The sequence below is a fragment of the Gymnodraco acuticeps genome, unplaced genomic scaffold (assembly GCF_902827175.1).
Source record: "Gymnodraco acuticeps unplaced genomic scaffold, fGymAcu1.1, whole genome shotgun sequence".
Classification (NCBI taxonomy): Eukaryota; Metazoa; Chordata; class Actinopteri; order Perciformes; family Bathydraconidae; genus Gymnodraco; species Gymnodraco acuticeps.
In genome coordinates this window covers 6,171,695-6,194,295 of record NW_022990023.1, presented here as the reverse complement: position 1 = coordinate 6,194,295, position 22,601 = coordinate 6,171,695, and the positions used below count along the sequence as shown (strand labels likewise).

At 41.2% G+C, this 22,601-nt stretch overlaps 1 protein-coding gene across 1 annotated transcript; it reads right to left on the bottom strand.

Moving 5' to 3' along the window:
• Nucleotides 1-19,326: 19,326 nt before the first annotated feature.
• On the bottom strand, nt 19,327-22,142 carry LOC117545048. Its single transcript, XM_034214697.1, has 2 exons — nt 19,876-22,142; nt 19,327-19,825 (listed from the first exon to the last, which is right to left on the bottom strand). The coding sequence occupies exon 1, from the start codon at nt 22,101-22,103 to the stop codon at nt 20,037-20,039; it is 2,067 nt and encodes a 688-aa protein (XP_034070588.1). The 5' UTR covers nt 22,104-22,142; the 3' UTR covers nt 19,327-19,825; nt 19,876-20,036.
• Nucleotides 22,143-22,601: the final 459 nt, after the last annotated feature.

Below are 22,601 nucleotides of genomic sequence, written 5' to 3'. Positions count from 1 at the left end.
GTAAATACACAAGATTTATGTCCTCTACACTTCACAATGTCTCTCAGTGAGATAACACGGGGGGGGGGGTAGCAAGATAGCACTATCCTTGTTCCTATCTGCACATGGAGCTCACGATGAAAGGTGAGCTCTGCTACTGTACAAAGTCTGCTCAACAGATTCAAGCAGAAGGTGGTACGAGTCTAAATGAAGAATGACAGTTTCATTTGTTGTCTGATATTCTATTTAGTGCATACGATAAATGGCAGACTTTTCATAGTTCTATATAACCACGTTTTTTTTAATGTTTTTTGGTTGCTATTGTTTTTCTGTATTGTTTTTGTAGTGTTGATTTTATGGCATTCTCGATTACCAATACAAACAGGTTTGGTTGCATTTTATTGTGGGGTTGGATTCATGTCCAAGATTCAGGAAGTGACAGCTCAACTTACAATAAGTGAATTCAACCAGGAGATAAGTCAGAAATGCAACGGTTAGCTTTCACTAAGACAAACCATTGTAAGTGCTACTGCATTGGCTTCAAATAAGCTAACCATTTCTAAATGCCTCCACAAGGACTGAAAATAAAAAGGTCTTAATGAATTGAAGTAAACAACAGCAAACTATTCCAAAACATACAAACTCTCACACAACTTGTACAGCATAACCCAAGTCTAATTTATCAAGCCACTACTTCCCAAACAAATGCATTTCCCCTAAAACCTTACTATTTAAAACACTTCCTTATAAACAATCTCACGCTCTTCCAGGCTGGATATTTGTCCATCGTGTTCTGTTGTTGCTTCATTGCCATTATTAATATTTTGGGGATTATTTGCTCACCTTTGAGGCATGTGAGCAGAACAAAGTTTTCTTCAATAATTCAAGATAATACTGTGTGAGTATTTGACACACAAATGATCATGTTGGGGGTAAAGCATTCCTTTATGCCTTTTTCTCACGCCAATGTATTATTATAACAACATGCCGCAGTTCTTCAGCAGTTCAGAATTGTAAACAGCTTTAAAAATGTACATATAGCTAAAATGAAATGTGAAAGTCACCCTGAAGCATGGAGAAATAAAATGCTGAGAGTTGTTCTGTGAGAAAATAAAGTGAGGGCATGTTGGACCTCTCCGCTCCACACACAGTATGTCCTGTTTCTGCCATTCATACGTCCCCCTGTATCTCCAGCGTTCCAGATGTATTGTCTGAGTTAATTCATTTGTCTGAATTTGCCCTTGCCGTGACCAGGGCTGAGTGGGGAACAAGACTAATTTCCATCCCCGAGCAGCGGCGCACTCTCTGCATCTGATACGGCACATTTGAATGGATATTACAGATAACAATGCCCTCTGTTGGCCCCAATAAGCCTCACGCCGCTCCTCAGGCTCCTCGACCGCCTCCTCCTCCTCAGCCCCTCCTCACTTCCATTTACACTTGCTCGGTTCAGAAGCCAGATGTGTGAACACAGACACATTTAAACTGGTATGATAATCACTTCTGTAACATCCACAACCACTGGAGACCCGGTGACACGTTGAAATGTTCGTTGCTCTAATCCGAAGCATCTCTGCTTTTATTTTCCCTGTTTGCCTCTTCTTAATACTGTTTGCATTCTTTTGTTATCCCCGTTCATCTATTTTCTTATATTGTTTGAATAAATGATTTTGTTTACGCAATTATCACTTGTGGGCGTCAGCACAAAGCGAGGCTGACATTCTGCTTGATTGCATATTAGAGACGTGAGACAGAGATGTGTGTTCGCTTTGAGTTTGGTACTTTGTTATTACTTACAAAAGGATGGAAGATAATTGGCATCTCATATAGACTGAATGTACTAGTCATAGAGAATTCATTGTTCCTCAAGATGATGCCCAAGGGCTTGAAAAAAACTAATCTTGGCAGCTGTTTACAGATCAGTTGCTCTACATCAGTAATAGTGTATCAACAAAATGTACAATGTATTCCTTCAGGAATTAATTATGCCAAAACAGTAAATTAAAGTAGACTGTTTCGTTCTCATAAACGCAGTCAGTTAGTTGAACTGTAGCTCGATTTTACTGGCACATTATTTTACACACAAGTACCATAAAAGAAACGTTACATTTAGTGTTATAAACCATAGTATTGGATAAACAATTGTGTTAACGATTCCCCAACGATATTACACTTTATGCTTAAGGGGATATGAATGCCTGTACTGAATTTCATCGAAATGCATCCCATAGTTGATGAGAAATGTCACTAAGAAAGGCAAATGTCATCCTAATGATGCCACGCTAGTTATTAGGGTGTATCCTCAGGGGACCATCGATTTTTCGTACCAAATTTAATTAGTTAATCATCATCAATTAATGTAGTCCACGCTAATGCTGTTGCACTTAAGAGAAGCGTCAAAAGATTACCAAAGTTGGTAGGATCCATCCTCTGGGAACCATGAATGTCTTGTCAATTCGTCAAGTAGCTCAGGCGATATTTCACAGGATATAAGTGGTCATTTTGTCCTGCTGATGGAAATAAAACCAAATTGAGTGGATCACCAAAGTCAGTAGCAGTTTCAACTTTGAGGACGATGAATGGTTTCATAAATGAAATGTCGATTCGTTCAATAATTGTTAAGATGCTGGTAAAAAGGTTTGACCGTCCAATCCACATGCCAGGCAAATTAACATAGAGGGAACAGTTACTCAGAGTTTGTTTTCACATTTAAACGAATGCCAAATCTGGATGTCAGCAAGTACTAGCAATGCGACAGTAAGGACATTGCAACATCTGCTACTCTCCTGTACGTGCAAACACTTTCCGTTTCAGTTCATGTCAGATGATTTCGTCCTACTGGCATTGATAATACCAAATGAGATATTCCCTTGATATATTTGATGAACGTTGGTGCCTGTGGCCTACCTGGAACTGTAGGATACATTGGGCAAGTTATTTGATGTATGCCCACATGTGTAGCAGTAAAAACCGACTACCGCAGCAAGCCAAGAAGGTGCCATCATTTCCTCATTTCAAACACATCAGCGACCCGAAAACTGATCTTCAGATCGAGCCCCAGAGGGAATGACTGAAGGACTGAAATGAGTGGAGGGACTAAAACAGAGGGAGATCCTGAGCTGCCTGCAGATGACCAAATATCTAGAGGGAGGGAAAGCAGGGAAAGGATGCACGTTCCCTCTCCAAGCAGGACTCTTAAGTGGTGATTCGGGCTCCCCTGGGTCATCTCTTAAAACATCTTAAAAGCCCAGACTGTCTGTGGCTATAATAAGCTGTTATTGAGAGGACTTCTCCTGTCTGCTATCAGACTGCAGGGCTGACTCCTCTCCGCTCCACCTTGGGGTTATTTCAAGTCTGTTTTGGAGGCGCACCATCAGCACTATACTTACCCAGGTATATGTCTGATGGTGTGTTGGTTCAAACTGAGGGAGAGAAAGACGAACCCTGTGTAAATGAGTGTTTGGGGTTTGTGCAGGAGTGTGTATGCAATGCTATAATTAGAGCTTTGGCGGGACCACTTTAATGAAGTCTCTGGCATGGATGGATGAGTGTTCCTATTTGGATAATTTTGGGACGAGCGTGTGTTTATTTAGGACTGCGGCTCCATCGACCACATGGCCTCACCTCAGGTCCAGATATAGCCCTCTCTCCGATCCTCGACCAATAACTGTCACCTGTGGTCAATTTGTTTGTTAACTTTTGCTCTGATTGCCTGATATGCTCCCTGACCTGAAGGCCAATGGTGTGCTGCATCAGGACATCACTTCGGAAAGAGTTTGGACAAATATTTTCATTCACTGTTTTGTTTTCCCACTGGGGTTTACACACACATTTTTGGCAAAGCTCAATGACTTCAACTCACAAACATCAACTTTTTCATTTCATTTATGAGCTATTTACTTCTAATTTATATTAAGGCAAGCTTATTATCCCAAATAGAGCTGCTGTTGTGCCAAAATACAAAGGTTTTAGAAACAATAATGTTCCAGTAAGAAATTATTTCAGTTTTCTCGTTTTAGGGTAAACATAATATCTTTAGGGTTTTGGACAAATATTTGTAACTATTTAAAAGAAAATTAGCTTAGGTTTAGGAAACTTTCATAATTGTCTTTCACATAGATTACTCTGTTATAAGGATATTGAAAAACAGTCAATAGAGAAACTATTAACTTATATTGGCCTACACATTGAGCCACACTATTGTTTAACACAAGTACTTTTCAAATGAGGAATAACTTACTGTTACTTATAAGCAAGGCCAATTTGAACCAAATCCTACTTAGTTTACTTTAAAATGTTATTTAAAGTTCAAGAAAATTATCACAATGACTGCATTTCACTTAAAGGATACTTTTTCCCGTCCTGGCTAAACTTCTCTGACTCTCATTCGTTTCTAAATGTTATTTTCCAGCATGCTTACATATTCACTCCAAAGCAACTATCTGAATAAATCACTGTTACCATCTTTTGAGTATAAACATTCTAATATTGTGACATGCTCCTTTCACTAGACAAATCTTTGCTGCCTCCGCTTTTTATATAACCTCTTTTACCGATACCATCTCACAAAATCAACATTTATATTAGAACATTTTCATGTGTTTACTGCAGAAGTCCGCCTTCACAGGTAGAGTGTGTGCAGCAAGAGAAAAGCCTCCTGTTGGGATCTGGGAAAGATATTAACATCCTGATGGCTTGAAACCACTGAAATCTCACCATTAATCCCGCTGTCTGCCCGGCCGAGACATGTTTGGGTTGCTTAATGCAGAGGGAGTCAAGGAGTCGCGGTAAATCTCAACATTTATGACAGCCCAGCTAAAATAGAGCTAAATGGAGATAGATCCTGAAGTCGTTAAGTCATAATGAGAGAGAAAGGGGGATATCTCAGAGATTTGACTCAGGGCCAACACTATTAGAGAATGATGTATGAACCTATTCCATCTGGGATCTTAACTCATAGTGGACAATACACACACACTACCCACCTTGCCATTACCACTGGTTCTCACACACATACCAATATCATCACTGCTGGCTTTTGCAACTCATGCTTCCCTCTTCATGGTTTGTCTCCCACCTCTTCACCTTTTTCTATTTTCAAAACACTCCCAACCTGTCATGGAGCTCCTCTCCTCTCATTATGTTCTCATTTCTTCTTCTACCTCACATAATCTCACCCCTGCCTTCCCTCTTACTTTCGCTACACACTGCTGCTGCTTGTCAACAAAGTCCCATCCCTGCCAGAAACACACAACATGTCTGCATAAACATGAGGTTTTTTAAGAGGTAGCGGGCTCTACTTGGCAACGCTGCCCTGGCTTCTCATCGTGTGTGTGTGTGTGTGTGTGTGTGTGTGTGTGTGTGTGTGTGTGTGTGTGTGTGTGTGTGGGTGTGTGTGTGTGTGTGTGTGATCTCACATGTGTACGACTGTGTGGAAGGATGTAGCCAGTGAAGGCGACACAGAGAAAGAGGCACTTGTCTTTGTTTTTCTGCAGGAGGTACGAGTCTGGCTTTGGATTCACACACATACTGTAGTGCAAAACCACAAAGCTTCCACAAAGCCACAGGAAGGATTTCAATGGATAAAGTGAATCTCAAGGATATTGTTTCAGGGAGTTATTGTATTTCGTACAAAACACTTAACACAATTTTCTATTGTAGCTTCTTTATGATCAGTTTTATATGCCAGCGCAACCAAACGGAAGCTATATAATCGATTATTAATTGATTACCATTGCACCATTCATTCAGGGTCTGTTTTACTACCAACATTTCCTGGCTTGCGAATATATCAGAATAAACGTTTTGTTTGAGTGCCTTTTTACAGGAAACTCGTCATTTTTGTCTTTTTATTTTATTTGTAGTTTTATCAAGCCTCCCCTTTCTTTACGACGGTGATTTGTTATCAGACAACATTAGTTAGCATGCAAGAGTTTCTGATTAGCAACAAAAGAAGAATAAAACACAACGTGTTTTGACCTGATGAGGATGAATTAAGGTCCATCCTTTAGGGAAACGGTTGTCTAGACCAGTGCTTCTCAAAGTGTGGTCCGCGGACCACTGGTGGCATTTTTGAGACTTTTAAACTTTAATCACCCCCCCCGTGTGTGTGTGTGTGTGTGTGTGTGTGTGTGTGTGTGTGTGTGTGTGTGTGTGTGTGTGTGTGTGTGTGTGTGTGTGTGTGTGTGTGGTGGGGGGGGGCGCAACTTCCAACAGGAGTCATTTGGGGGGGCTCTTGGGAAAAAAGGTTGGGAACCACTGGTCTAGACTATTCACTAAAAACTACAAATGTCACCCTCATAATGGCGTTTGACAAAATGTCAGGATCTGCTCTGGGTGTTGACATATTTTGTAATGCACTTTGTAATCCCATTTTTGAAAAGGTGCTTTATAAATATGCTTAAATGTTAAAGTCGGGTGTGTTGAGGAAAGACACACACAGAGCAGTGACCGAGGGAAAGGGCACTGTTAATGCGAAAGACACAGGTTGCATTTCTGACATCAACAGAGTGTTAGATGCCCATCTATATTCACTCCGATCAAAAGGTCAAAGCGTTGTTCTGACATTCTCTACTCCTCTGGAGCTCGTATCCCCCCACCGGGTAGAGGAAATGTTATTTTTAAAGAGATGATAGCTGGACGCAGCCCAGTATGGCACGGGAAGTGTGTCCTGAATGGAGTTTCCAAGAGATTCGGAGAAGCTTGACCTTTCAGTGATAGCCTCAACGCAAGGTACTTTCCCCTCAGGGTAGAAGGAGAGGCGAGTCTGCTGTCCACCTCCCCTCAATGGAAGCTTTATTGAACGTTGGAGGGAGAGAAAAAAGGGCGGTTGTTTCCTTATCGAATGTCGGGCGATAAAGCCCGGTCTTCATCCATTTCTCAACCTTGGAGAGCAAACCAGGGCGTTTTATGGGAATGCCTCACCATGCAAATACATTAGGAACGGCAAGTGTATTAAGGATTGAAACCATTCAAGGTATGGATGTTCCAATGTGCTCCCTATGCTGGGTGATATGAGCCATGAAACACGCATGCCTTTCCTGTATGTATGCATGCATCATTTTATTGTTTTCGTAATGTTTTACTGCTGCCTACAGGGTTATGCTTTATGACAACTGCTGCAATACAGGCAGTGGAGGGTATAATCAGTAACATACTACAAACCTTAAAGTATTATTGCTACATAAACCATATACATCAAACTCTATTAATGCTAACACTATCAAACGGGCAGAGCGTGCAAGACCTCTGCAGTTTTTGCTATTCAAAGGAGGTATTGATTTAGCTTGACACAAAACCCTTTCTGTCTTATTTCCCTCAAGACTGCAGTAACTAAAGCCCCGTGTGCTTGTGTTTCAGATCAACACACACCTTTTGGCTTAACTATAAATATAGGAAACGTCATCCGTCAGGTGAAAACATCACGTACTAACAAAAATACTCAGCTTGATAGCACCTATTCTCTCTTTGAAATAGTTTGTTACGCCGAAGGGTGTTGAATTCTCTAAACCTATAAAGAACCATGTAATCCTTTGATTGAATTCAAAACATGAGTAGGGTTTTCAAATGATAACAGGAGAATGTAAAATAGCTTTGAAATTAAAACTCTGGTGAATTAGTTACGAATTAGTGAACGTGTTTTAACTGAATAACTTTTGGTTCAACAAAACCTTTACTTTCCTTCCCATCTGTCATTCTTTCATTTCACTTCTCCATTCCAGTCCGTCTTAAAACAGAGGCCCTGGGTGTTGCTCAATGTCAAGGACGCTTCCTTTGTAGGACATGTCTTCCGAGTCACTTCCTTCAGAAGTTAGGCAAGAATCCTTCCTGGCATTCGGAAAACAAAGAGTGGAACAGGCGAGCAAGTGTGCAGGTGTGCGTCATATGAGAGCCTTACATTTTCCGCCACAGATTTGGGGAAATTGGTCCGTGCGCAAAGCATTGTGGGGATTTTAAGACCGCGGAGGATACACATGTGCAGCCTCGAAATGTCTCGCTACAAAGGACGCCGGGCTCGGTAGAATTCCAAGGAGCCTGGACATTGGAACAGTCCTTCGGCGGGACTCGGTGACGTAGCGTCCTTGAAATAGTGGCTCTGGAGCATCCTTCCTTGACATTGAGAAACACCCCCTGTGTCTTGTGGGTAGAGACAAAAGCGCAGTTGTAATAGGTGCTGGTTTGCAGTGGATTGGGCAGGTGGCCGGTCATGATTGCATATAATATGACGTGTGCGAAACGTCAGAGGAAATGAAAAAGGCAGAGGATTTGTTTCCTGCCACCTTCACAGGGAAACAAAGTAAAAACTCTTAAAATATGAGAATCAGAGTGGTGCGAGGGTGGTGGGATTAAGAGGTGCAGCCAGATGAAGCTGAGATACACATTATGATTGGAATATCTTGAGAGAACATGAAGGAGGACAAATCAAAAAATATGAATGGTGTATCAGCGTTTCCTGATCCCTGTTTCTGACATCAAATAGCAACACAAAACGTCCAACACGAGCCTCGGTTTTCTGTTCTCTCCAGATTACGGTGTATCAGACTCCCTGTTGTCTGAGCTCCCACCTGCCTGGGCATTTTGCCAGGGCTTTTGTTGGGCCCTGAGAGCAGCTTAATACCTGTGGCTGATCTTAAACCGGTAAAAGGCTTTCTCTCAGGCCTCCTGCTGCATCTCATTTTCCTGCGCCGAGGGTCCACCGCGGAAAAGACGCATGCGGAACACTGAGAGGCCGGAGATTATGACAGGGTTTTAACAATGGTGGGTTTTTTTCTAGCTCTTGAAGAAGTGGTGCAAGTATGGACACATTCAGGGTCTTCTCGTGAATGCCAAGTAGTCCAGGAACGCTTCAAAGGTCTCTCTGACAGTTTTTCTTTATACGTTTTTTTATTTCATTATAGTGTACAATAATCGATGCCATTTCATTTACATTGTAGTATCACATTACACTCCCCACTCCCTCCCTCCACCCGCACATGCCCACACAGCCAAAACCAAACCAAAACATGCTTATCAAGATAACTTGAACAACAGAGCCATGAAAAGAAACATAGAAAGGAAAAGACTGAATGTTTTGAGGATTGTGAATCTAAATGGCACACAACAATGGCTGCCAAGCTTTTTGCTCTCCACCGACGCACATATGGAATCTAGCGGTCACTTAGTTTGAAATGGTACTCGGCAGGGCTCATATTTGCTTCTTGTTTGTTGAACATAATAGATGCAGGGCCCTGTTGTGTTCCGTGGCCCAGACTTTCAAAGAGCCCTGAATTCAAAGGAAGTGCCTACAGCGTCCCGCATATCTCAGAGAAATGGATGCTGTGCCAAAGGTAAATACAGTGGAAAGCCAGCTGATTTGTAACAGCGCTCACTTAAATAAATACCACTGAAAAGCAGAGTCTGTGTACAATGACAAATTCAAACCAAGCATGGATGTACTCAGAGGCCAGTGATCACAATCAGGGCCAAAGACACTAATACCCTCTTTCTCTATGTATCATTTAACCCACTTTAAATTAAAGAAATCAAGGGAAAACAGCTCGAGGCCTCTGAATAGATTGTGGGCAAATGGAAGGAAAAAAAGTAAATTGCATTAGTAGTCTTCAATCATTCAATCCGAGTATTGATCCCCGGACAGAGGAAATATCTGGAGTGCTGCTTCAGTATCCACAGTGGGATTGATTGGGAAAACAGGATGGACAGGAACTGATTTAGTTGATGCATCCAATCACTTCTAAGTTCCACAAACACACAGTGGCCTCTTAACTCTTTTAATCCCTACACAAACACATATGCAAACTTCTTTTAAATCAAGACTAAGTATCTCTAAACAAACCATGTCTACAAGAGTAAGTTTGCATACATTTAAACTGCGTTCTCAATTACGCTTTAAGGGACTTCTACCAGATAATGTTTACCGTTAATGGAAACACAATTCAACTACTTGAGTTTAGGCAACAAAACTACTTTGTAAAGTTCTGAAAAATCATGTTTTGGCTAAAAATAAGTATGTTTATTTGGTCATTTGACTCACAGAAGTATGTTCAAGTCAATGGTGATTTTAAGAGAGCAGTCTCCTGGGTGAAATTCCTTTATTCGGTTTAATCAATCACCCACATTGACCTTCCCTCTACACAGATTTCTACTGACTTTCAATGGGCATGTATTTGTGTTCACGTTGAAACAAACTAAATCTGCTAGTACTACAATTGAGGTTTGTAGTACTGGAAAGTAATGTTTAGGAGATCAGGTTGATTTTAAAACTAGAAAAAGCACATTTAGTTTCTTGAAGGTGATAAGTGATAAGTGTTTCAAGGCAACTTTGATGGAGATGTTTGGAGTAAAAGTAATGTAATGAGTAATTGCGGATGTGTACATCAACACTCAGCGTGCGGTTTACCAACAGCCCTGCCTTTAGCATCTCTGCAGAGATCAATACAAAACTGGCGTTGAAAAATGTGTTAATTCCTTAGCATCACGCACAATCTGTCTCTGGAATACAGCCGTATTCAATTTTGGAAGGAAACAGATGAGCTGTGTGTGCTTGTGAGTCTTCAGCCCCAGAGACGCAGATACACACTCGAAAATTAGTGATATTGAATCAATTGGATAGCTAAGACTTCTCCTTACAAAACCCTGAATGCTGGTTACAGAAGCTCCTATGATTCAAGCAAAAAATAAAAACATTAAATGCTTTCCTGTTCAACTGCTACAAACTGGTCTGAGTGGACTGATTTCAGTGATTGTGTTGTGAGGAGGGCAATCAAGACCAATTCTGGGTCTGATGTGTTTACCGGGGTTTGGTGAGAACTATATTGTGAACTTCACCCATCCAAACTAAACCAATAAAAGTGTCTTCACGAAACCTCTTTGATCATATAAATGCAGCTAAACAGCCTTTCTTAGTGCAGAGGCCTCCGGGAATTTATAGAGTGCTGCACATCCAAACAACTTCACACAATAGACAAAGCATTCTTAGGTGTGGAGCAGTACACCTGTCATGACATAAATGCTTTTCCTAGCAGACTAATGAGTACAAAATATAATGCGCAAAAATACACAATACAGAACAGTATCAAGAAAGTATATTCTTCCATCTCCAAAAAAAAATAGTTGGAAAAGCAATCCGTAACCCTCGCAGTATGGACATAATTTAATGTAGAAAGGATGGTAAAATTGGTCTAAAACCTTATAATGATTGGCTCTCTATCGTTGTTTAAGACCCTAAAGAAGTACGACATAGAGTATATTACCTTAAACTATAAGTATTTATTGGGGGCACTGAGTCATTTATTCCTTCCAACAAACACCACAAGGAATTTCAACAACATCAACAAAAGCCAAATAAAAGACAGGACTGTTTGGCTGGGGAAAAATACCTTTTAGCCTTCGTGGTTGAGCAAATTATTGAGTCACTGTATTGATCAACAACCTTTATTGGATCAGGTCATTTTGTTCTAAGGGGCTGTAAAAGTCTCACTTGTTGGTTCTTTAAAGTCCAGTTAACAAACCGATTCGCCAGATTGTATTAGCTTGTTCTCTTTTTCTCAAGTGTTTCCTGGTTGTTCCTGTGTAGAAGTTAACACTGACTGGTTGGACGAGTTGAGCTGCAGTCAAGTTTCCCTTTGTATCCACAGCCCTGTCTTTCCTGCTCTTATTGTGTCACATAATCAGTCTTGTTTATTTCAGTTGAACAGCAGTCAAGCAGCACAGGTCACATAAGCAAAAACAATACTATTCCATTGGTTGACATCATGGTGAAATCATATGATTATTACTCACAGGGATTGGTTGTTGAAAGCATAGATATATATAAACACTAGATGACTCACCCGCGCTGCTGGCCAATGGAGACCGACGTTGCCACATGGCGGCCATCTTGCCAGAGGCAGCTCGCTCATTCATAACATTATGTCTATGGTGCACTATTGAAATAACCATAGAATGCTCAATTTTTAACCAATTTTCAAACGGTTTGGTTTGTTATAAACATCAAAGATGTAGTTATGATACTGCATACTTATAATTATAATCATTAACTTTTTTGTTCAACATGTCTTGTTGTCTCCTGTATCATAGCCATGCTAATAACGTTTATAATAAACCAAACCGTTTGTAAATCAGTCAAGATTTCAGCGAGTTAAGAGTATTGTTGTGCAGATCACTCACCTTACAACAGCTGTAGCAGTAGTTGTTGACTGTGGCAAGATGGCCGCCGGTGAGCTACGCTGGCGACTCCCCCTTGAGCTTGAGCCATCTAGTGTTTATATATATATCTATGGTTGAAAGTGCCGTCCGGCACATTAAGAGTTTTTCGTTAGTCAATTTGTTTACATTTTACGAGTGGTTGAGAGCAAAGAAAAATATACGTTTGTTCCTTCGTTTCCATTAAGACCAAAAAACCCTTGGAGGATGATAGTGCATGCTTTTAGCTTCTGAAAGGCACTACTGCTCTTAGATGCTTTTAGATTTCCGTCGAACACTTGAACTGATGGATCTGAAAAATCGCATATTTGCATTGTTTATTTTTGCTTAACAGCATCTTGATTTTTACTTGTTCTTATAGTCTTTTTTTCGGAGGCATCTCTCCAATTCTTGGGCAAGTTATAGAGTATTTGCACACGGCACAACACCTGCCCTTCAATAACGTTTAGGCGGACATACATGGTAATAATACAAATCCGTCCACACACTTCATTTATGAAACCTGAACAGATTTGGATGGTTAAGCCCATTAGGTGTATCTGGAGTTGATTGACCTTGTTTCTTTTCATTTACAGTAGGAACAAATTAGAGAAATGTAAGGGAATGCTGCTGGATTCCTCACATCTTTCTCCCTGTTTCCTCTCCTCTGCTCATACTCCCCCCCCCCCCTGTCCGTCCGTGCAATTACGGGCGCTTGGTCGGGTGTTGAAAGCAGAAGATACTTGATGTGCATTTAAAGTCCGAATGTCAAGTCACGTGCTGTGTGTGCACATGCTGTTATGGGATCAAATAGAAGTGGTATTTTGAAACGACTATGTGTGACACTACCATCTTGATATATAAATCAGGAATCACATTCGCGTAAACTAGAGATATTACTGTAAAAATTACATTTAAAAAAGCTATGTTACTACGAAAGCCCATTCTATAGTTTACTCTCAGGATGTGGATTATTGATCCTCTGACAGAGAGCTGATGTGATTTTTTTTATGTGAATTTCCACCTCAACCTCAAAGCAGTGATAGCTCAATTTATCTTCTAAATTTGCAAAACATATCAAGTCCTGCGGTATCCGGTGTTATTATTAAAATGCAAGGTGGACACATTAACTTTGGTGTCTGTTATTTTGACGCATGGAGATGGTGATAGCATACATGAAATATCACCGTCATTATTAGAGACCCAGCACATCTGACAGACGACGGCCATCTCAAAATGGCCGCCGCCGTCTTATCTGGGAAGCGGCAGATTGAAATGTAAATTAGGCCTTTTGATCAACAGCAGCCCTGCCTGTCAAGCCAGCCTTTAAACTGATCGGTTTGTTTGTCCAGAGGATGAAAAATCCCAGGCCAATGACCTCTTAGTTAAATTAAGAGAAACAAATAGTCTGTCTGTTGCTGCCAGCGGTTGGTTTTCACCTCCCGTGATGTCCAGGTATTGATTTAGCCTTGAAAAGAAAGACAGAAGAAGATGGGGTTTGATGGGAAAGACGGATTTGTTCAAGAAATCCCAAATGGAGATGAGTTTCAGAAAACTGGCAGCATCAGCAAGGAGAGAGCGACTTGCAAAGCGATGTAAGCCTTAAAGAGAAGCAGAACAGAGAGGAAGTGCCAAGAGAGAAATGGAGGAGATTGAGAGGGAAGTACTGAATATATTCATCTAGAGTTGAGAAGGGACAAAGGACAGATCTTTGATGTTTCTCAATATCCACGGCTACAATGAAGAGTATAACTTCATTATGACTGACAATAGAAACAGGGATGAATGGCTCTAACATGTGGCTATCATCACGGAGAGCAGCCGCTGCACACTGTTAAAATTAGAGCTGATTGGTCCCCAGGGAGTCATTTGTCAGACAATTTCTCACATATCTGGTTTGAGCATATTCATGACGTCTAGTGCATACGCTAACGTGTCCATATAAATATTTAAGTCACATTTCCTCGAGCAGAATGTGTTTCCTCGTTTCACAGTTGGTGTTTGTATGTGCTGCCATCCTTCACCTAACAGGTTGTGAGAGCCATAGCGAGTCCTAGATTAAAAGACACATCTGCCTCGTTTAGAAAACAAGCTCTCATTTTCTCCCGTCTCGCTAATGGCAAACACTTTGCTGACAGGAATCGATGAGGTAGAACTAGGAAAGACGCACAACACCTTTTGTGCTATCCGTACTGTGTTGAAAAGAAGAAGAAAAATGAATAGGACGGTTCAAATTGACACCTGGAAATACAATTGTGGAGAGAAAATGTTTTCTAGCTATTTATCCTCACTTTTATATCCACTTGTCCCTATATCCACTTGTTGAAAAATTATCCAAAAAGTAGTTTCATGTATTTTTCTGCCATGGTGTTCCCGATTGCGTTTTTCATGTTCTTCGGTACAGAGAGACGACATTGGCACTGTTAGTTCAGAGTTCAATATTAGTGTGCATAAGCACTTAAAATAGTTCATACTACAGATCATCTTGCAATGGGGTCAGCTGGAAAACAAAATCAAGATAGGGTCATAAAGTAGTGTGGGCAATCACCCAATAATAACCCTCATTTTGTCCCATTTATTCAAACCACACGCATCTTCAGGCCAGGCCAGGCCAGGCCAGGGGCGCAGAGTTTGAAATATGGAGTGCTTAGACCACTCAGAGGTTAAAAAGGTCCAAAGTATTGTGCAAGTAAAATGCAGGAATACTGTGAGTTTTAACAGTCCCTCATAGCTATACATGCTAAATGGTATAGAGGCGCGTTGTCTCAAATCACTTAAAGAGCCTGTGACAGCATCCCAACAACTGTTGTGCAATGAAATATTGGGCTACTAGTCATCTCGAACCGTCAGTTTAAAAAAGAAAAAGCGATACCGTTCCGTTAAATATCAATAATTTCGAACATCGCGGGGAAATTCCTTCGACTCATTTTGAAGTTTTGGGGGAAGCCGGAAGTGACGTCAATGCGGGAACGCTTCACTGTGCAGCGAGAGAGCCAAACACGGACAAAGTGTGTTGTCATGCGTAGAAATGGTGAATTACTGAGTTTAGGCACGTCAATAACGTTGTAATGAAGTTGACTACAGTATATTCATATTTGTCAGTGCTTTCATGTCAATTCGGCGAACATAAACATAAATGATCGTAGTGAAGATGATGATTACATTAGGATAACAAATCGGTAGTGAGAGCTACTGAATTTCCTCCCGTAGGATGTGATATAAAAACAAATCGATTATTTTTGTAGTTGTAAACTCAAGTGGATGAAACTACATGTATTAGTGCTTTCATGTCAATTCGGCGAACATATGATAGATTAAATGATCGTGAGAATGATGATTAAAAATCGTTTGTTTGTGCCGGTCTGCATTTCCTGATGAGAAAACAAACCGATGCTTTTTGTAGTTGTAATACACCAACATGGATTAAACGTGTGGTTTTTTTACCACAATGTTGGGGAAATTAATGGATAAAATGCACGGATTATTATTATTATTATTCCCACTCCGATCGGGACACTATGTCCACCGTTTCACCGCAGCGAGGCTCCCCCCGTTGACAGTTTACGTGGGCTGGGTGCAGTGGCGGACTGGCCATCGGGACGAATCCCGATGGGCCGGTACCGAAGTGGGCCGGTCGGATAAGTCGCTAGCACATCCCCCATAGGCGGCGCGTGAGGCTCAGGTTTGGGAAGGCTAAATAACTTGTTTTACTTCGTAGTAGCCTACAGGGCACAGGTGGCTAGCAGCGCTAATGTCAAAGACACAGACATTGCATTATATTTGTATTTTACGAGGATGCAGTGACACAAATATTTACATATTTACATTTACTATCTACAGCACCCGCCACCCCTGACATCCCCCACTCCCCCCGTTGACAATTTACAAGCGGTACCGAAGTGGGCCGGTCGAGAGTCCCGGGATGATTTTTAGTCCCATTCCACCACTGGCAACATGACCGTATGATCGCCCATATTGACGCACCTAATTCCTAAACTTCTAACAGATACAACATAAACCGATCCTTCAGCCTCATATGAGCTCTCAGACACGTTCAAAATTAAACTGTCATCGCTGTCTGAGCTTGCTGCTGTGTGCGCCATCGTGCGTTTACATGCAGATGCTGGGATCCTGAACGGTGCCGCTGGAGCGCTGTGCCCGCAATGACGTCACACATAATTTGGCTGGATTTGAAGAATCCCCGAGAAGATCCAGGAAATGGTCAACATTGAAGGGCAGATTAATGGTTATCAAAGTACAAATATCCCAAATCAGTTCAGTAACGGTTTTCAAGGGGACAATATTTACTCAAATTGATGGGTTTGGATGATGGGGGAAACTCGTGTCACAGGCTCTTTAAGGTTGATAATGGAGTAAAATGTTAGAAAATGAGGGGACAAGGGTCTTGAACAGAAACGTCCACAAAGAGGTTTCATGCTTAAATCGTTTTCCACAAATTGCAATTACTTATCGTAGACTATTAGATGTAGTATCATTGATATTATCTTACACCAAAATCTCTACATTGTTCAAGCTTTAGCATGTTTTTGTACTTAAGCTGAATACAAACATAACACAGATGGCCTATACAGCACTACACAGGTTGTGTGTGTGCTCGTACTGCGTTTAGAAACTGGGTTTGGATGTTGGATTAAAAAGGTCTGGTGTACAGGTCACCAAACTGGCACTGGGAATAATTGATTTAAAGCAGAAGACAGCACTTCAGGGCTCAACCGTACATCCTGTGACCGCCACTTTCTCTGCTTGTTAGACCTACACATATCAACACCTGCACCGCCCCTGACACACTGCACCTAAACATAGTCTACACACATAGCATCGGATAATTCTATCACTGCAAGCCCATTCATTTCCTGAGAGAAATACTAAAGGTCACCCTTTCATTTTTCTCAGCAGCATCCGTCCAATAATAGAGAAAGTGCACTTACTCATTGGGTGATGTTGCTTCTGGGTGGAAACCTTGAGTGTTTTGTACAGCAGCTTTTCACTGAAGGATCATATGCTGCTTTATGATTTGAGAAATCTCATTGTTATTATTATCATTATTATCCATTTACTCAATAGACTCAAAATACCTTGGACTCAAGGTAAATTGAAAGAGAGTTATTATTTCACAGCCTGAAAAAGGACCATTTTCTTTCCACATGACAGGGAAAATATGTCATCATTAATTGAAGGACTACTCACTCACCAGTGGATTCAGGAACATATAGCTCTTGGCTTATGAAACCATGTGAAGAAGTGGCCAGTGTCGAGATATATATAGCTTCCTGCTTTTATTATAAGAGTGTGTTGAAGACTTTCCTTTTTAATAAAGCCTATAGTTAGAGCTGGGTTCAGATTACCCTATGTTGTTCCTCATGAGTCCTACATGTTAAGGTATTTTTATTTTATTGTTTTTATTTGTATTTCACGTTCTATCAAGTCTTTTATAATTTGCTTGTAATTTAAATTATTCTTTACACTGTCATTTATGTTTGTTAAGGTGTAAAGCCGACTGAAATCAACGTTTTTTGTGATATTGGGCTATATAATATATTTTTTAATGCTATTATATTTCTATTGAGATGTTTACATTGTGGAATGTTTATTTCTAGTCTTTTAATTTGTAATGTACAATGCCATGTCTTTTTATCAACAAGTCCTCCAACTCATACGACCAAATGGGCCGATTGTTCAGGCCCTTATTACGACCAAATATGTTGTTTGTTCAAGCGCTTAATACGTCCTATAATTATGTTTGAAAGTTTTCGCCCTCTAGTGCTCCCGTTGAATGCTAACGTAAACAAATTATCTAAGGATATATTAACTATGGATGGCATTAATTTGGCCTCCAGTGAGACTGTAAGGAATCTTGGTGTTATATTTGATCAGGATTTATCCTTTAACGCCCACATAAAATCAATTTCAAGGACCGCCTACTTCCATCTACGTAACATTGCAAAAATCAGGCATATCTTGCCTCAAAACGATGCAGAGAAACTAATCCATGCATTTGTTACGTCAAGGCTGGATTATTGTAACTCTTTATTATCAGGGTGTACCAAGAAGTCAGTCAAGTCGCTTCAGCTGATTCAAAATGCTGCAGCTCGTGTACTAACCAGAGTTAGGAAAAGGGACCACATTACTCCTGTTCTGGCTGCCTTACACTGGCTCCCTATAGAACACAGGATAGAATTTAAAATTCTTCTTCTCGCCTACAAAGCCCTTAATGGGCAGGCGCCATCTTACCTTAAAGAACTCATTATACCCTACTGTCCTACTAGGGCATTGCGTTCCAAGAATGCAGGGTTGTTGGTTGTTCCTAGAGTCTCTAAAAGTACAATGGGAGCCAGAGCCTTTTCTTATCAAGCTCCACATTTGTGGAATCAGCTTCCAGTTTGTGTTCGGGCGGCAGACACCCTATCCGTTGTTAAGAGTGCGCTTAAGACCTTCCTTTTTGATAAAGCTTATAGTTAGGGCTGATTAGATTCAGCCCCTAGTTTTGCTGATATAGGCTTAGTTTATCGGGGGACATCTTACTTCTTCCTTCTCTCTGTCTATACTTGTGTACTCTCATGTTCCGATTAACCCAGCTTCCCAAAATGTCTTTCTTTTTGGTGTCTGTATACGCCGGGATCCGGAGTCATGGATGATCCTGCGGCTCCTGTCCTGGTCCTGGATCTTGAGTCGTGGCTGTGGTCCTGGATCATAGGTCCTGGATGGATATCCTCGTGGATTCATCTTCCTATTATACACACATGCATTTCCAAACATTTGGACTACCTATGTTGCAAATGTATTATCTTTTCAATTTACACACGGCATCTATTGCACATCTGTCCGTCCTGGGAGAGGGATCCCTCCTCTGTTGCTCTCCCGGAGGTTTCTCCCATTTTCCTCTTTAAACTGTGGGTTTTCTTCGGAAGTTTTTCCTTGTACGATGTGAGGGTCTAAGGACAGAGGGTGTCGTATTGTCATACTGATATTTTGTACAAACTGTAAAGTCCACTGAGACAAATGTAACATTTGTGATATTGGGCTATATAAATAAACATTGTGTGGTGGTGTTTTAATCCTTGTCTACCATTTAATAGCCAGCTCTATCGGGGTTGTGGGTTTTGACGCGCCTCTCTTTGTTTCCAAACAATTCAGCGGAGATCGTAGTTGAATCAGATGAGCTTTATTCACTGATCCACACGGTGCATACAGGAGGACACATTTCTTCGCTTCATAGTAACTCAAAAGTGTATCATTTTCCAAAGTAACAAAAAGAACACGGTCAAAAGACTTTTCCATTTCCCCGTCTATCACCCTCAGCTGTGTCCTATCCACCTACCATATATAGGCATAGCCATGCACGTGATACTGACGCACATATAACAAATAATAAGTGAGCCTTAACTTAATGCATTTTAAACCATAATGTGACTCACAAAAATAGCCGATAATTTACAGTATAATCTAATTTATATTATTATTAAGCCCAACATTCAGACAATAATAACAAAAGGTAAAATGGCTCTAACATACCAGCCCCTAATTGCTTATTACATAGCAATTACCAATAATAATACATCAACAGTCATTTTAACAAAACATAACGTCCATCCGTAGCATATTTGTATACTTAAGTCCATAGTATATTGTATACTTTCAAGTCCATGTATATTGTATACTTTCAAGTCCATGTATATTGTATACTTTCAAGTCCATGTAAGACTAGTACTGGAGTGTGTAGGTCTAGTACTAATTGTCTGTAATGGTCTGCGTTCAAAAGGCAGCCTTTGATGGGGAGGGGGTAGGAGACCAAGAGTCTAGTCCTTTGGTCTAACAGTCAGAGGTGCACGTGACTGAAAGGCTAAGGCTTAGTAGGCTCAGTCTGTCGCCTCCAGGAGCAGACATAACTTAGTTATGGGTCTTTCGATCGTACTTGTCTTGGTTTTAACCAGGACACTCCTAACAAGTCCTTTTGAACCAGGAAGAGTCTTAACTACGCGTCCCAGGAGCCAAGTGTTCCTCGGTGCGTTCTCATCAATGATGACGACCAGGTCTCCGGGGGTGAAGTTTCTTTTGATAGTATTCCATTTGTGCCGTTCTTGCATCAAAGGAAGATATTCCCTGGTCCAGCGCTTCCAAAACAGGTCAGCAAGGTACTGCACCTGTTTCCATCTTCCCTGTGAGTACAGATCCTCTCTCTGAAAGAGTCCTGGGGGCAAGATTGGATTTGTTCTTAACTGAAGTAGGTGATTAGGTGTGAGGGGTTCAAGGTCGTTTGGGTCGTTTGTCACTGTTGTGATTGGCCTATCGTTCATTATTGCCTCAACCTCACACAAGGCTGTGTGCAGAGCATCATCTTCCAATGTTTGTTCCTTCAGGACAGAATGGAGGATCTTTTTAACCAGTCGTATTAGCCTTTCCCACACTCCGCCATGGTGAGCTCCGGAGGGGGGATTGAATGTCCAATCAATTCCTTCTTTGAGTAGTGTTTGCTTGATTTTGTTGTTATCCAGTTGTTTTACAGACTCCTCCAGTTCCTTTTGTGTGCCGATGAAGTTGGTGCCTCGATCTGTTCTGATGCTCTTTATTGTGCCACGACGACAGATGAATCGACGAAGAGCGTTTATGCATGCAGCTGTATCCAAATGACTGGCAACTTCCAGGTGGACAGCACGGCTTACCAGGCAGGTAAAGATTACTCCCCATCTTTTGACATGAGCTCGGCCACGTTTCACCTCGATGGGTCCAAAATAGTCTATGCCTACATGAGTGAAAGGTGGAAGATCAGGTGTTATTCGATCAAGTGGGAGATCGGCCATTTTCTGCTCTCCAGCTCTAGCCTGTAGGCGTCTGCAAAACACACAGTTCTTTATGATCTTCCTTGCTGAAGAGTTAGCAGCGGATAGCCAGTAACGTTGATGGAGTTTGGAGAGCATGTGACCTCTTCCTGAGTGACCAACTTGATTATGGATGTGGCTTAATATCAACTTGGAGATATTAGAATGTTTCGGTAGAATCATTGGATGTTTGACCTCAGTTGGCATAGCCATCTTTCTAGTTCTTCCTCCAACTCTCAGAAGCCCGGCCTCAATGATAGGGTCCAGCTTGTATAGGGAGCTTCCTCTATTGCACTGTTTTCCTTTTTCCAGCAAGGCAATTTCCTCTTTGAAATGCTGTCTCTGCTCGTGGCAAATAATGGCTTTTTCAGCATTTTCTGTGTCCTCTACTGAAAGTCTTAGTGCATTAGCTGTAGGCATATTGAGCAGAAGCATCTGATCCTTCAGTCTCTTTCCTTTATCCTGCCTTGCTCCAAGATCAGTGGAGTCATCTTTTCTTTTTTCTCTCATCTGCAGGAGGATTTTCTTTAATTTCATTATCCATGCAACAGCTCTTTTTAGGTCATTCCATGAAGAATAATAGTCCAAGAGCTTACTTGTTGGAGTTTTTTCCATCTTACATGTGACAATGCTGGTGACAATCGCTTCTTTGCGTACTTCAGGGTCATCTGGAAGGAGAGAACCAAGTTCTTTTGGAATACTTGGCCACTGTGCTTCAGATTTCTTCAAGAATTCTGGACCCTGAAGCCATCCTTTTGAACTGTAAAAGGATTCAATGCTCAGTCCTCTTGAAGCGTCATCAGCGGGGTTGTTTTTGGTGTCTACAAACCGCCACTGGTTCACTTTTGTGAGGTTATGAATAACAGCAATCCGGTTTGCCACGAAAGTGTGGAACCTCTTAGTCCTGTTTCGAATATATTTCAGTACTGACTGGCTGTCAGTCCACAATACTGATTCCAAAAGCTCTCCTTGTAGCTCTGATCGGAGCATTTTGTCCATTCGTGCAGCCAATGTAGCAGCAGTGAGTTCCAACCTTGGAATTGTCATGACTTTTAGTGGGGTAACTCTTGATTTTCCCATCACAAAGGCTACGTGTACCTCATCCATGTCATTGGTGAATCTCAGGTAACTTGCGGTACCGTATCCTTCTTCACTTGCATCACAAAAGGTGTGTAGCTGTGCAGTTTTCACTCTTCCAAAGTTCTTGGGTTTTACACACCTGTCAATTTGGAATCTTGCCAGCTGGTCTAAATCCTTGAGCCATTTCTGCCATGGTTTTGAGAGTTCCACCTGAATTTCTTCATCCCATCAATATTGGGCTTTACAGAGTAATCGAAGTATTTGCTTTGCCTTCAATATGAAAGGGGCGAGAAGACCAAGAGGATCGTACACAGAGCTGACAGTGGAAAGTATACTCCTTCTTGTAAGGGTTTTGTTGTTCACAGTCACACGGAAACTGAATATATCATTTTCAATGTCCCAGTACATCCCTAGTGCTCTTTCATGTGGCAGCTTATCCCTGTCCAGATCCAAGTTTTTCACCTGTTTAGCCTTGTCTTCATCAGGGATGGATTCTAGCACCACTCGACTATTACTTATCCATTT